Consider the following 13071-nt stretch of genomic DNA (forward strand, 5'->3'; position numbering starts at 1 on the left):
AATAAATATTTATAAATGAAGAAAAATGTAGCTGAATTTTGAAAATGAAAAGCCAACATAGTTTATTATTTCTATTTTAAAGATGTTACAGTGGAAATTGAGCAATTTCCATCAATGAATATATGTTTAACCTTTTATGATTATTGTACTATGATACTAACATCTTATGATTGAGTCAACATTTTTTATTTGCCTTTATTTTGTCATTTAAAAATAGGAAGTGAAGGCTCATTTCTGGTGAAAAGAAAATCCAATTCAATTAGCGTAGGAGAATTTTACCGAGATCGTGCCTTGCAGCGTTGCTCACCAAATTTGCAAAGGCATTCCAACTCATTGGTAAGTTAAATTGTCATTCTGTTGTGTGTTTTGTTACTGATAGTCTCTTGATAACTGAAATTATGTGCCAAAGCTAGGAGCTACTGGAGCAGAAATTCCCTAGTATATGAAAGCTTTATATATAGATTATGTGTGTGTGTGTGTATATACATATATATATGTATATATGTACACGTACATATATATACATATATGTATGTATAAACCGTTCTAAATACTCATGCTCATGTTTTGAGCATGTTTGGGCCATATGTGTACTAAGTATACTTCAAAATGATTTTATCTTTTTTTCTTTTTTCTTTTCAGAGCTCCATTTGTATGGAGCCCAGGGTAGGTCTGTGTCTTATGGTGTGGCTAGTCCCCTGAGTATTTTAACTAGAAATCTTACAGTGACTCTTAAGGAATAGGAAATGTTCTCTTTGCTCCAAAAAATGATAGTGATTTTATTAAACCTGTCTATTTTTTAAATAGGGACCTATTTTCGATCATGAAGATTTACTGAGGCAAAAAAGAAAAATACTCTCTTCAGATGACTCACTCAGTAAGTATTTGAAAGTAATAATAAATAAGTAGATATTTTGAGCAGAATGCAGTACTTTGTTAATAACAATTTCCTCTACTCAGATTTTATAGGTGTTCATCTCATCTTACATAACCTTCAAATTATATGTCTAGTGATATCACACACTATAGAAGAATGAAATACAATTATATATTTAAAATTTTACCTTTTATGATACTGTGAAAGATTGACTCTTTTATCCTTTCTACTGCTTTTCTGAAATGTAAATATTACCGTCATCCATGCCACTCTTCATCCCCCCTTCTCCAGGTCTCCTTTTTTTTTATACTACTTCTACCACTTGATTAAGTATTTATTATTTATCGTCCATCTTTGCAACTGGCATGTAAGCTCTGTAGTTTCATTTTCTACTGAATCTCCAGTGCCTTGAAAGGAGTCTGACAGTGGTAGGTGATCAGTAAATACTTACAAGTGATTCCTTGCTCATATTTCCATTGTGTGTTTGTTTTTGACAAAAGGGTCATCAAAACTTCAATCCCATATGAGGCATTCAGATAGCATTTCTTCCCTGGCTTCTGAGAGAGAATATATCACATCATTAGACCTTTCAGCAAATGAACTAAGAGATATTGATGCCTTGAGCGAGAAATGCTGTATCAGTGGTCATTTGGAGCATCTTGAAAAGCTGGAGCTTCATCAGAATGCACTCATGAGCTTTCCACAACAACTCTGTGAAGTAAATTTAATTTGTTCTTTTAACTCTCAGGATATTTGAAGAGCTTTTGTCTTTCTATCTAACTTGCATGGTTAAATCTTTAGAAAGAAGGATCTACTTCTGCATCGTTTGACAGTAGTTCCCCTTTTCCTGTGGTTTTCACATTGGGATCTTAGTCTGTGTGGTGTTCAGGAGCATCTTTGAGGAATGGTGATCTGGTAAAAAAGGAATCCTAGGTTCTGTCCTGATGATCCATGGTACATAGTAGGATGTATCCAGGCTGCATGTTCATCATGCCTTCAATTATTGAATTCTAGTAAGACAACTTAAGCAGTGTGAAGAGGTAGACTAGAATTAGACCGGTTTGGTGGCCCTGGCTCTGGCTCAGCCACCAACTGTCTAACAGTAAGTATGTGTTCCTCTGGCCACTCTAAGCCTTCATTTCCTCATCTGCAAAATATAGAGGCTCAACTAAACTATCCATGAGACATTTAATGAGTTTTAAAATTACATGCAACTTAAAAGTTGATTTTTTTTTCAACATTCCTATTTTTGAAAATTAAAGTATAAAATGATCTGCTGATAGAGTAGTTCTCAGAATACTGACTTTGTTCATCATTTTAATGTATGATGGATCAGAAGTCAAAGAACGTATCTTGATAAATTAAAAAAATTTTAATACATATATTTAAATTGTTAAATTAAATTATTACACTGAACTGCAAAGTTTGATGAAGGATCATCGTTTATAAAAAACTGGTTTTACTGCAAATGCATTTTTCTTTTTTTATCTATAAAATTTATAATTCTTTTGGGACTTTTTGAAGCAATATTGCATGTTTCTAAGTATATTTAAGTAGTGTCTTTTCCTTAAAGTTTGTGTATTTGGAGAGAGAGAAGAAGGGTGATATCTTGTAACCCCAGTGTCTAAAATGTGTCATCTCTCTCTTCCTCCTCCTCTTTGCCTGACTAAATCCTCCAAGTCACAAGGGTTTCAGTTTAAATGTCATTTCCTTAACTTTAATTTCTTTCTCTTCTTGCCTCCAGACCTGGTTGGCTACCAATCTGATTTACGTTTCCATGGCTTTCATGTTTTTCCCCCAATGCTTGTAAATTTTAATCTAAGGTATATTCTCTTTACTAAACTGTTAACTTCTTGAGAACAGGAGCTGTTTCAGGTTTGTTCATGTCTATTCTCAGTACCAAATAAGGTCTTAAATACAGTGGAGGCTCAATAGATGATTATTGAATTAATTTATGATAGAATTAATGGCTGACACTTGGTAGACCTTCAATAAATATTTGTTAAAGAGTAAATAAAGAAAACTAGAATTGAGCCCAACTAAAACAAAGACGATTTGAAAAGAGCATGACACAGTGAGATACATTAAGGGTATTCAAAGACCAGACAAGCTCAGAATCCTCTCAAGGAAATTTTAAATAGGCACCACTAGATGGCACTTTTTAAATTACTGCTTGTAGCTATCTCTACCAGAAAATTTCTCCATTAAAACTTGGGAATAAAGAATTTAAAAATCTTTCATTCTGAATAATCTGGTAGGATCTAAAACAAATGGCAGATATTTCCAAACAACTTCTGGGGCAAAGATCTGTTAATAAGCTTTATAATCACATCAAACTCTTTAGAATTTCTCTGAGGATAAATATATTGATATATAGAGAAGAACATAGAGAAGAGATTGTTTTGATATTTTAGCCTTTACAATAATCCATACCCAAGTTTTAAAAAACTGACATATAAATGGAAAGTTTCATATTATCATGATAAAATTAGAAATTGCTTAAAAATGGAGATTAGAAATTTGAAACAAAGGGTTTCATGACAAAGAGGGGGTTCTAAAATAAAACATGTATACAAGGATTACTTTTATGGTTAAATAATTATTAATTATTTAAATATATTAAATATTATAATATAAATACTATTTATATTAAAATATATAACAATTTCTAAAACCTAGCATTTAAGAAATGTATCCCCAGGATTATTTTATACTGTTTATTCATTAAATAATTCAAATATTTGTTGAGGCTTGTTCTGTTTCCATTTCACTCTTGGCAGGAATGATTTACCAAGAAACTGAATTAAACTCTTAACCTTGTTTTTGTGAATTGCTTTTGACACTTTACCTCTTACATTTTCCTGGTTTTAAAGATTTATTTATTTATTTATTTATTTGACAGAGAGAGAGGTCACAGGTAGGCAGAGAGGCAGGCAGAGAGAGAGGAGGAAGCAGGCTCCCTGCAGAGCAGAGAGCCCGATGCGGGGCTCGATCCCAGGACCCTGAGATCATGACCTGAGCCGAAGGCAGCGGCTTAATCCACTGAGCCACCCAGGCGCCCCCATTTTCCTGGTTTTAACCCACTTAATAGCAGGGATGGTTGGACCAGTCATTATACTGAAGTTCTCTTGTGGATTGTGTTCTCAGTTTTGGGGAAAATTCTTAATGGTTCTAGTTACCAGAGGTATGGAAGGCAGAAATATTAGCTAATTTCAGGTTTTTCAGTTGGTTTTCAAATGGTTAGATAATTTTAAAATACTGTCTTTCCAGACCCTGAAGTGTTTGACACATTTGGATTTGCACAGTAATAAATTTACATCATTTCCCTATTACTTGTTGAAAATGAATTGTATTGCCAACCTCGATGTCTCTCGAAACGACATCAGCCCTTCAGTAGTTTTGGATCCTGCAGTGAAGTGCCCAACCTTGAAACACTTTAACTTGTCATATAATCAGCTGTCTTCTTTTCCTGAGAACCTTGGTGATGTGGTAGAGAAATTGGAACAGCTCATTTTAGAAGGGTAAGAAGGGAGTTCATTAAATACAAAAGGGTTGCTTTATATTGAAGTTTTGTAAGATTGATAAAATATGTTGACATTATTTCCATAGTAGTGGGTTTTAAGCAGTCATATGATAAAAGATTGAGGGGAATTAATATTACAGCTTCTATCAATTTTCACAATTAATTTAAAAATAAATCTGCTTTGATGCTCTTCTTTGAAGGTGAATTGTTTTTTTTTTTCTTCAAGGCATATGAATTTATGACATTTAATCCTCATTTTGTTTCTTATGACTAGAAATAAAATACCAGAAATATGTTCCCCCTTAAGCCTGAAGGAACTGAAGATTTTAAACCTTAGTAAAAACCACATTACATCGCTATCAGAAGACTTCCTTAAGGCATGTCCTAAAGTGGAGAGTTTCAGTGCCAGAATGAATTATCTTGGTAAGTGTTCTGTATGAGTCTCCTACGAAACAGTCCTTTTGGGTATTACAGGGTGGGTCATACATGGACATGATAGGTGAGGGTATAAATGTGGCATTTCAATTTAAATTTAATGGGAGAGTTCCAGAGATAAAGTTAACAGGTCAGTGATTAAAACAAAGGAGTTAGCAAGCCATGAAGACACGAAGGAAGTTTAAATGTGTATTGCTAAGTGAAAGAAGCCAGTCTGAAAAGGCTACATACTATATGATTCCAACTATATGACATTTTGGAAAAGACAAAACTGTGGGGACAGTAAAACTGTCAGTGATTGTCAGGAATTTGAAGAAGGAGAGAGGAGTGGGGAGGTGAGTGGGATTTTTAGGACAGTGAAACTGTTCTGAATGATAGTGTAATGTGGATACCTGTCATTATACATTTGTCAAAACCCAGAGAATGTGCAGCACAGAGTGAACTCTTACTGTAAATGATGAATTTTAGTTAATGATAATATATCAGTATTGTCTTATCAATGAAGCGAATATACCAGCTATGCAGATTATTAGTAATAAGGATAAAAATATGTGTGCTTGAGAGGAATGGTGGTGAGGAGAGAAGAGGCTTATGGGAACTCTCTTTACTTTCTGCTCAATTTTTCTGTACACCTAAAGGTACTCTAAAAATAGTTTATTTTTTAAATACTAAAACTTTAAAATTTTTAATACTGAAAAAATTTTCAAATTAAAAAATGATAATAGATTGCTCATAGGCTAGAAGTTCCTTGGACTTCAAATAGTCATCATACCACGGTGCGCTGTAATCTGTGAAACTAAAATGCATATGGCTACATGAGATGTTTGAAGCAGGAATACTGAGTTTCCTACTGAAATTTGCTCAGTTTTCTGGCTTAGAAGTGTAGTTACTATTATTATTTCTTTCGGAAATAAAATTAACCAGTTAACAGTTTGCAAATGAGTATGGTTAATGTTACTGATTGAACACTTGCTCTGTGCAGAATATTACAGTAATATATAATATAACCATCACTTTTATTAAAAGTTGTGAAATTTTCCTTGCTCTCTTAGCATGTGAGAGGGAATTACGTTTATTCGTAGTCTCTCTGAACATTCTGATATTAAGGGACAAAATACTTTTATGGTAATAAGTGGGAATTCCCCATATTTTATCTTCCTTAAGAAGATAAAGGAGGCCACATGCACCTTGCCACCCATGTGACTATTCTGTATTGACTCCATAAAGATTTTTTTAAAAAAGATTTTATCCATATATTTGTTAGAGCACACACGTAGGGGGAGCTGCAGGCAGAGGGAGAAGCAGGCTCCACGCTGAGCAATGAGCCTGATGTGGGGCTCCAACCCAGAACTCTGAGATCATGACCAGAGCTTAACTGACTGAGCCACCCAGGTGTCCCTGTAAAATAATTTTTTAATACTGCTTAAAAGCAGAATACAACTGGACTTATGCTGAAATATTTTATTTTTCCAGAACAGAAGATAGTAATGATAAAAACTATGCTAATTTGCAGGATATTTTCCTCCTTTCTCCTTTCCTCTAGACCTATTGAATATCAGCTGTGTTCCTCCTATGAACCTGAAAATGGGGAATAGAGTGATTCCCTCCTAGTGAGCAAAGCAAACCCAGTCTCTGTCCTTAAAGAATAGTAGTTAGGTTCAGAAGATAGGCATTCAGTAACTAAGCTAAATGCTTTGAGGACAAGTTGAGGATGCTACAAGGGTAATCAGGGGGATCTCATCCAGACTATGGAGGCAGAGGAGTGTCTCTGTATCTATGACATTTAAGTTAGATCTGGAACGAGGAGCATCCCAAGGACCCTGAGGGTTGGTTACTGTCATCTCAGCTGAATCTCACAAAAATTCTGTAGGGTATGACAGGTATGATCTCTGCTCCACTGAAGAAATGGAAGAGAGATTTTTTGTGATGTATTCAGGGGCATAGAATTAATTTACTAGAAAGATAGAATACAACTAGTTTCGAAAATCCTTTTGCTTTGCACTACATAATTTTAATAGTTTTAGAAGTAGTCTTATGTTTGGAAAGATGCTTTAGGGAAGTGATATCTGAGTGGGACCATTAACCATTAAAATAATCCCATGTGAAATGCAGTTTTGGTTCTTTGAATTCATGAGTCTTTTCCATATAGCATCTAAACCTCCTATTCTTAAGTGGAGAATTATTTATTTTGCCACAAATACTTTTCAGATATAGGTGAAAAATAATAGCATGTTCCTTTCTGCCTCTTTGGAAAGTAGCTTCTAGCAGTGTCTTAGAACACTTTGACCTTTGAAGATTTTCTGGAGAAACCATAACCCATATTTTTAACCTTGAAAATGCTAAGAAATAATTTCTCAAGCCACTTTAATAAAACCATAGATTTTTAGATCTGTAAAGAATCAGAGAGTTCATCTGGTCTATCTGCACTATTTTATGGATGAAAAACAGTCTGGATGATTTGCTCAGTTTCCAAAACTGTGTTCTACAGAATGTTATTGCCTGGAGGTACTTCATATTCATACTGTATTTCCTTTTTGGAAGTTCATAAACTACATGAGAATATTGAGAACTCTGAGATATTTTGCTTCATTTTACTTAATGTTTCCCCAATGTCTTAAGATCATGTGATCCAAGAGTGCTTTTATCAATCAACACCCATCATTACCCCATAGAACACCCTTTATTGGTTGGTACTATAAAGAATTTTTATCTTTACATCATATTGTGTATTAGTATTGAAAGTGTTTTGTTGTATATACTTAATAGGATGTATGTACACATAATGATAATATCACACATAATTTGGAATGAATATTTTAATAATTTTTACTTTGTACAGATGTTGGGCAGATGAATTTATGTTTGGACAGTTGTTTCGCTTTCAGATGAAAATATTCTTACAAGTATGGTCCATTGTTTTGATGTTTAGTAAAAGGAGTAAGGGAGTTACCTTATTTTAAAAGTAGAACTTTTTATTGTCAGCACGTGAATAGAAGTTAAGTGATTGGTAGCTGTTCTGATAGTAAAATCTAAGGGAAATCTTGTTGGAATGATTAAAATGTCTCTTATCTCACTTTTATTTTCTTTTAGCTGCTATGCCTCTTTTGCCTTCTTCCCTGACAAGCCTAAAACTATCTCAAAACAGATTTACATGTGTTCCAGAAGTAATTTTAAATCTTCCACAGTAAGTTTATTGTTTTAACTTTAAAGCTGCATGAGCTGGGAAAAAAATCTTTAGAAACATGGTTTTGACGTAGGCAAATTAATTGATTTACAAATTGTAGTTGATTTCTAAAGTTACTCAGTTTAATATTCTTAAATCTATGAATGTTAGAATTTTACTAGGCAAAAGACCCAAGTTGCTATTTGGACTTTTTAACTTTATATTAATTTAGGGTACTATTGTGTTGAGACAATTTAAGGTTAATTAACTGTTGCAGTATTACAAACAACTGAGATTACGGGAGCTATCACTTTACCTTTAAAATTTTACTTGCTCTCAGAGGATGAGTGCATCTAGGATGTTATTAACTTTGAAATTATACTTATGTTGAGTTTGACATTTTTGGTGGAGATTAAGACAATTTATATAGCTCCAAGTATTTAGGAATATTTTGTCATGGCCAGCACGGCAAATCGACCAGGAAACGTGAGAGTAAGAGGATGGTGAAAGAAAAAGACTTGAGAGACAAAGAGATGGGGCAGGAGGAGCACTGAGGAGGATGTCCAACAGTGCTGACTTTATTCAGGGCAGTGAGGCATTATATAGCCAACAGTAACTATTTTCAGCTGGTTACAAAAGAATTTGCTATATACACAAAAAACCTCCAGACTTCCCCATTACCTACTTCTCAAGGTCTAATTGCAGACCCTCTGGTTTCTTGTGAGAACTAGTGAGAAATGAACAAGGTGCACCTGCAGGCAATGGCTGATGTTAGTACAATTGTCCCGTATTGATACAAGAAGTAACAGCAAACCTGAAAGTGATTTATGAGCTGTGCTGGAACAGCAAGGACCAGTTAAGAGTTTATGACCCCGACCAATTTGCTCTCATCTAACTAGTAAACATGTGGGAAGTCACGTTGGCGAGCACACACCACATAGCACAGACCCTTTCTCAGTGCTACTGAAATTTTCCGTCCTAAACCTTTTGTTAGGCTATTTGGACTTTAAAGGAGACATAAGTCAGGGCCTGGTTTGGTCCTTGTCTCAAGCCTTATTGCGGCCTCCCACAATATTTCTGGAATGAAAGCTTCCTGTTAACTATAATTTTAGGCATTAATTAGATTTCAAATGTGTCATCTTAAATACCATTCTAATTGGTTTTACATTATAAACCAGATCCATAAGTGTATATGTGCAAATATATGCATATATAGGTAAATAATGCTTAGCTATAATCTGGTCATAGAAAATGTCAGACAGACATATAATAGTTAATTTCAGTCTAGCTTTAGAATGTGTCAGACACTGTTTTAGCCTCTCAATGGTGGATCATGTCTTAAACTTCCTAATAAAACTGTTATTATCTCTATAATGAGAACATTATTTTATTAAAGAGGTGAAGTAATTTGCCTAAATCACAGTTCTTAAACACCGGCAACTCAATTTTATACTCTCAACTCATGCGTATAAGCACCTCTAGGATATAGGTAGTCTTATATTTTAAACATAATGTATTCCTCAAAATGTGTTTGAAAGTCAAATATTTATGAAAGTTGGTTAGGAGATACATGCCATAAAGAAGGTTTCTTCTCAGGTCACTAAAAATATTATTTAGTCCTTAATTACTCTATGCTTTTAGACAATATCCTCAGGCATACATTTCTAGCATTTTATATGTATTTCTTTAAATATATTCTTTTGTTGAATATGCAGTTGTCCAACTTAAGTCCCCCTTGAGGCTAACAGGGACTTCTTTTGCACAATCTGTTGATTCTTGGCTTTATCTGAGTTGTATTGTTTGTTAGATAGACACGACTTGTCTCCAATACAGTCCAATCAATTTTCTTATATTTATGCATCTTTATGAGATATGTAGGGCAAAAACCTGTGTCATTTTAAAATAAGAGCAAAAATGTTGTCCAGACCTGAACCTTGGTCTAGCAGGCTGTGCAACTATGTGAGCTTAGTTAGAATTAATTCAGTATGGTTCAAAAATGCCAGATGAAAGGGTCAGCATATAATTGTAAAAGTCCAGACAGCCTTTATGTAGTCAAATATATCACAACCACTGTCTATTCTTTCTACACACGTACGCTTATGCCATGTGTTTTTCTGTTGTTTCCTGCAAACTTTGGGTAATGTATTCCTGAAAGCAACCAATTTGCCTTGAGAGCCTACTGTATGCAAGACATCATGTTCAATGTTGTGATATTTATCATACTGAGACAAGCTGGTAAAAGGTTATACCCATGCACATTATTCATTAGCTCTAGGACACAGCCTCTGAAGAATCTTCACAGTAATGAGGAAAATGAAAAGAGAGGGGGGGTGCTACGTACTTGTGACTCTTGTACAGAAGGCATAGCTATAAATCTTGTATAGAAATGACCATTTTTCCTTTTGTTCACTATGATTTCTCATGCATCATAAACAGTGGTAAACACTTGGTCTTTCTCTCATTCTAAGATTGACATTTTTTTGTTTCTGAAGTAAGGAAATTAGGCTTCAATTTTGTTTTAATGGTCGTTTATTTACTTAAATGTTGTTTCTAGTGAGACCTGCTTTTTCTCTAGCCCATATCTATCTACATATACACAAAAACATACATGCATACTTAAATATGAATAATGTTAGTTTTAACGTTGTGTCTCTGGTGAAAATTTCATGTGATGTTATTTCATGTACTTTGGAAGCACTCATTTTTTATCTTGATACTGTATGGTTCTAGCTTGCGATCTTTAGATATGAGCAACAATGAAATTGAGTATCTGCCGAGTCCTGCACACTGGAAATCTTTGAACTTAAGGGAACTCTTGTTCAATTTTAATCAGATCAGCATCTTGGACTTGAGCGAAAAAGCATATGTGTGGTCAAGAGTAGAGAAACTACATCTTTCTCATAATAAACTGAAAGAGGTAAGAGGTTATCTTACTTGTTTAAAATGATTGCCTATTTAAAAATGCACTTTTGTGATTTGAAAATATCACAAATTATCATTTTGAAAGTCTCCTAATTGATATTTCTTACCTTTGAGTAAGATCTAATCCTAAGTGGGCATATTAGCATAGATTACCTTCTGTCAAAATCACTTTGGGCTCTATTTTTGAAGAAGCATATGAATATATATATATTTAATCATGAATGTGTGTAATGTGTTAAGTGTTTTATTTTATCACTAAATCTCTGATCTGCTAACAGACTCGCAAATAATCTACATTTCTCAAGTTGTGGCTGAGTCAACTGTAGCATGTGTTTTTCTTAAATTTCTGCATTCCTCCATCATGTTGCCCTTTAGCCCAGTGAGTCAGCCTTTTTGCGTCACTCTGTTGCCTCTGTTTCAATCTAAAACTGATTATTCATTCATCTCAGAAAAAATATATATAATTTTGCTACTTCAAGTTTTTTGCCTATGAAAGCCAAAAAGAATTGTGTCTGAAACTGTTAAATTCAGCATAACTGTGAGTGGTTTTGGTACCTGATTTTTTTGGTCAGCAAATTGATGTTTTCTTTGTAAAAGTAATGCGTACTGCTTAATAATTTGGAACAGGAAAAGAAAAACTCCTATTACAAGGCCACCGAAAGTATGAACATTCAGTTGTATTTTATTTTATTTTAAAGACTTAATTTATTTGACAGAGAACACAAGTAGGCAGAGAGGCAGGCAGAGAGAGAGAGAAAGGGAAGCAGGCTCCCTGCTGAGCAGAGAGCCTGATGTAGGCCCAATCCCAGGACCCTGGGATCATGACCTGAGCCGAAGGCAGAGGCTTTAATCCACTGAGCCATGCAGGCACCCCATTCAGTTGTATTTTAAAAATGTTAAGTTGCTTGTAAGTTTATGACTAGAACTTTATAACTTTAGTGAAGAATATAGTGTAAAAAGAGCAGACTGAAGTCACTAATGATTAGATTTAGGTAAATATAAAGAACTTCTTTACTTTTAATGTCATGAGTAGATGAAATATGCTACCAAGATAGGACAGGTCTTTTAAGATTATAAATAAGTGACTTGGATTGTTTTGGGTAAGTCCTTTATACTTATGTCTTTGAATAATTATACTGAAAACTATGACAAGCCTTTGGAAAGTTTTAGAACTCTGCTGAAAGGTTATACAATTTGCTGATAGGCTCTCTGAGCCTTTCTTTTTTCCTAGGAAGTATCTGGTTTCTTGGCAGCACGAATTTCTTCTTTCCTACCAACAGGATTTGCCCTCTTTTATTTCATTAAGATTCCTCCTGAGATTGGCTGTCTCGAAAACCTGACTTCCCTTGATGTCAGTTACAATTTGGAGCTGAGATCCTTTCCTAATGAAATGGGAAAGTTAAGCAAAATATGGGATCTTCCTTTGGATGAACTACGGCTTAATTTTGATTTTAAACATATAGGATGTAAAGCCAAAGACATCATAAGGTTAGATAATTTTATTTCCATTTTTTAAATTTTCAGATTTCAGATTTTTTCTGTCACTTAGATGAGTATGTAGTTACAGTTTAGGAAATAATGTATGGTACTATTTAATGGTGATACACCGTGTGTCAGTTGCCTTTTATTTAATAAATGGGTTTATGTGGTGCCTCTACAGAGCTTTTCATTTTCTTCTAGCCACCCTAATGTTGAGAGAGTGGCTTCTCCTCCTAATCATGCTTGTCATAGAAGTGACTATAAAAGGAAATTATTATTTGGTCTCTTGTTACAAATACATGCTCTAAAGAGTGTAGTAACGGAGAATAATAGAGCACAATAACTTCTCAAGCTGCATTTCATATAGCAAATAGTTATCATGTCTATTATATCTTCAAGCATTATAGATACTTAAATGATATAAAATTACTAACTTTGATTTTGCCTGTAAGGATGAGTAATCTACTAACCCTGACCATTTTTGAAACGAAAACTTCTCAGGTATCACTGTTACTGGTCTTTACACTTGATGTACTTCAAATACCTTTGGTAATGGACTTTATCTCACTCTCTGTTACCTTTTGAGCATGTCAATCTTATTGGTACCTACTTGTAAAACTGTCTATTCCCATTTCTATAGAATTACTCCTATCTATATTATCTTGCAGGTTT

The 13071-nt window shown here is 34.2% G+C and overlaps 1 protein-coding gene across 4 annotated transcripts in view; it reads left to right on the plus strand.

Moving 5' to 3' along the window:
- Positions 1-13071, plus strand: part of LRRK2 (leucine rich repeat kinase 2) — a 133051-nt gene that overhangs the window by 55544 nt on the left and 64436 nt on the right. For all 4 annotated transcript variants that reach the window (XM_046012973.1, XM_046012974.1, XM_046012975.1 and 1 more), the window contains 8 exons: positions 218-336; positions 808-877; positions 1378-1595; positions 4148-4398; positions 4675-4823; positions 7926-8019; positions 10729-10915; positions 12227-12408. In XM_046012973.1, the coding sequence (XP_045868929.1) occupies positions 218-336; positions 808-877; positions 1378-1595; positions 4148-4398; positions 4675-4823; positions 7926-8019; positions 10729-10915; positions 12227-12408 (1270 nt within the window). The remainder of the gene's footprint in view (positions 1-217; positions 337-807; positions 878-1377; positions 1596-4147; positions 4399-4674; positions 4824-7925; positions 8020-10728; positions 10916-12226; positions 12409-13071) is intronic.

Source organism: Meles meles, chromosome 7 (assembly GCF_922984935.1).
Source record: "Meles meles chromosome 7, mMelMel3.1 paternal haplotype, whole genome shotgun sequence".
NCBI classification, from domain to species: Eukaryota; Metazoa; Chordata; class Mammalia; order Carnivora; family Mustelidae; genus Meles; species Meles meles.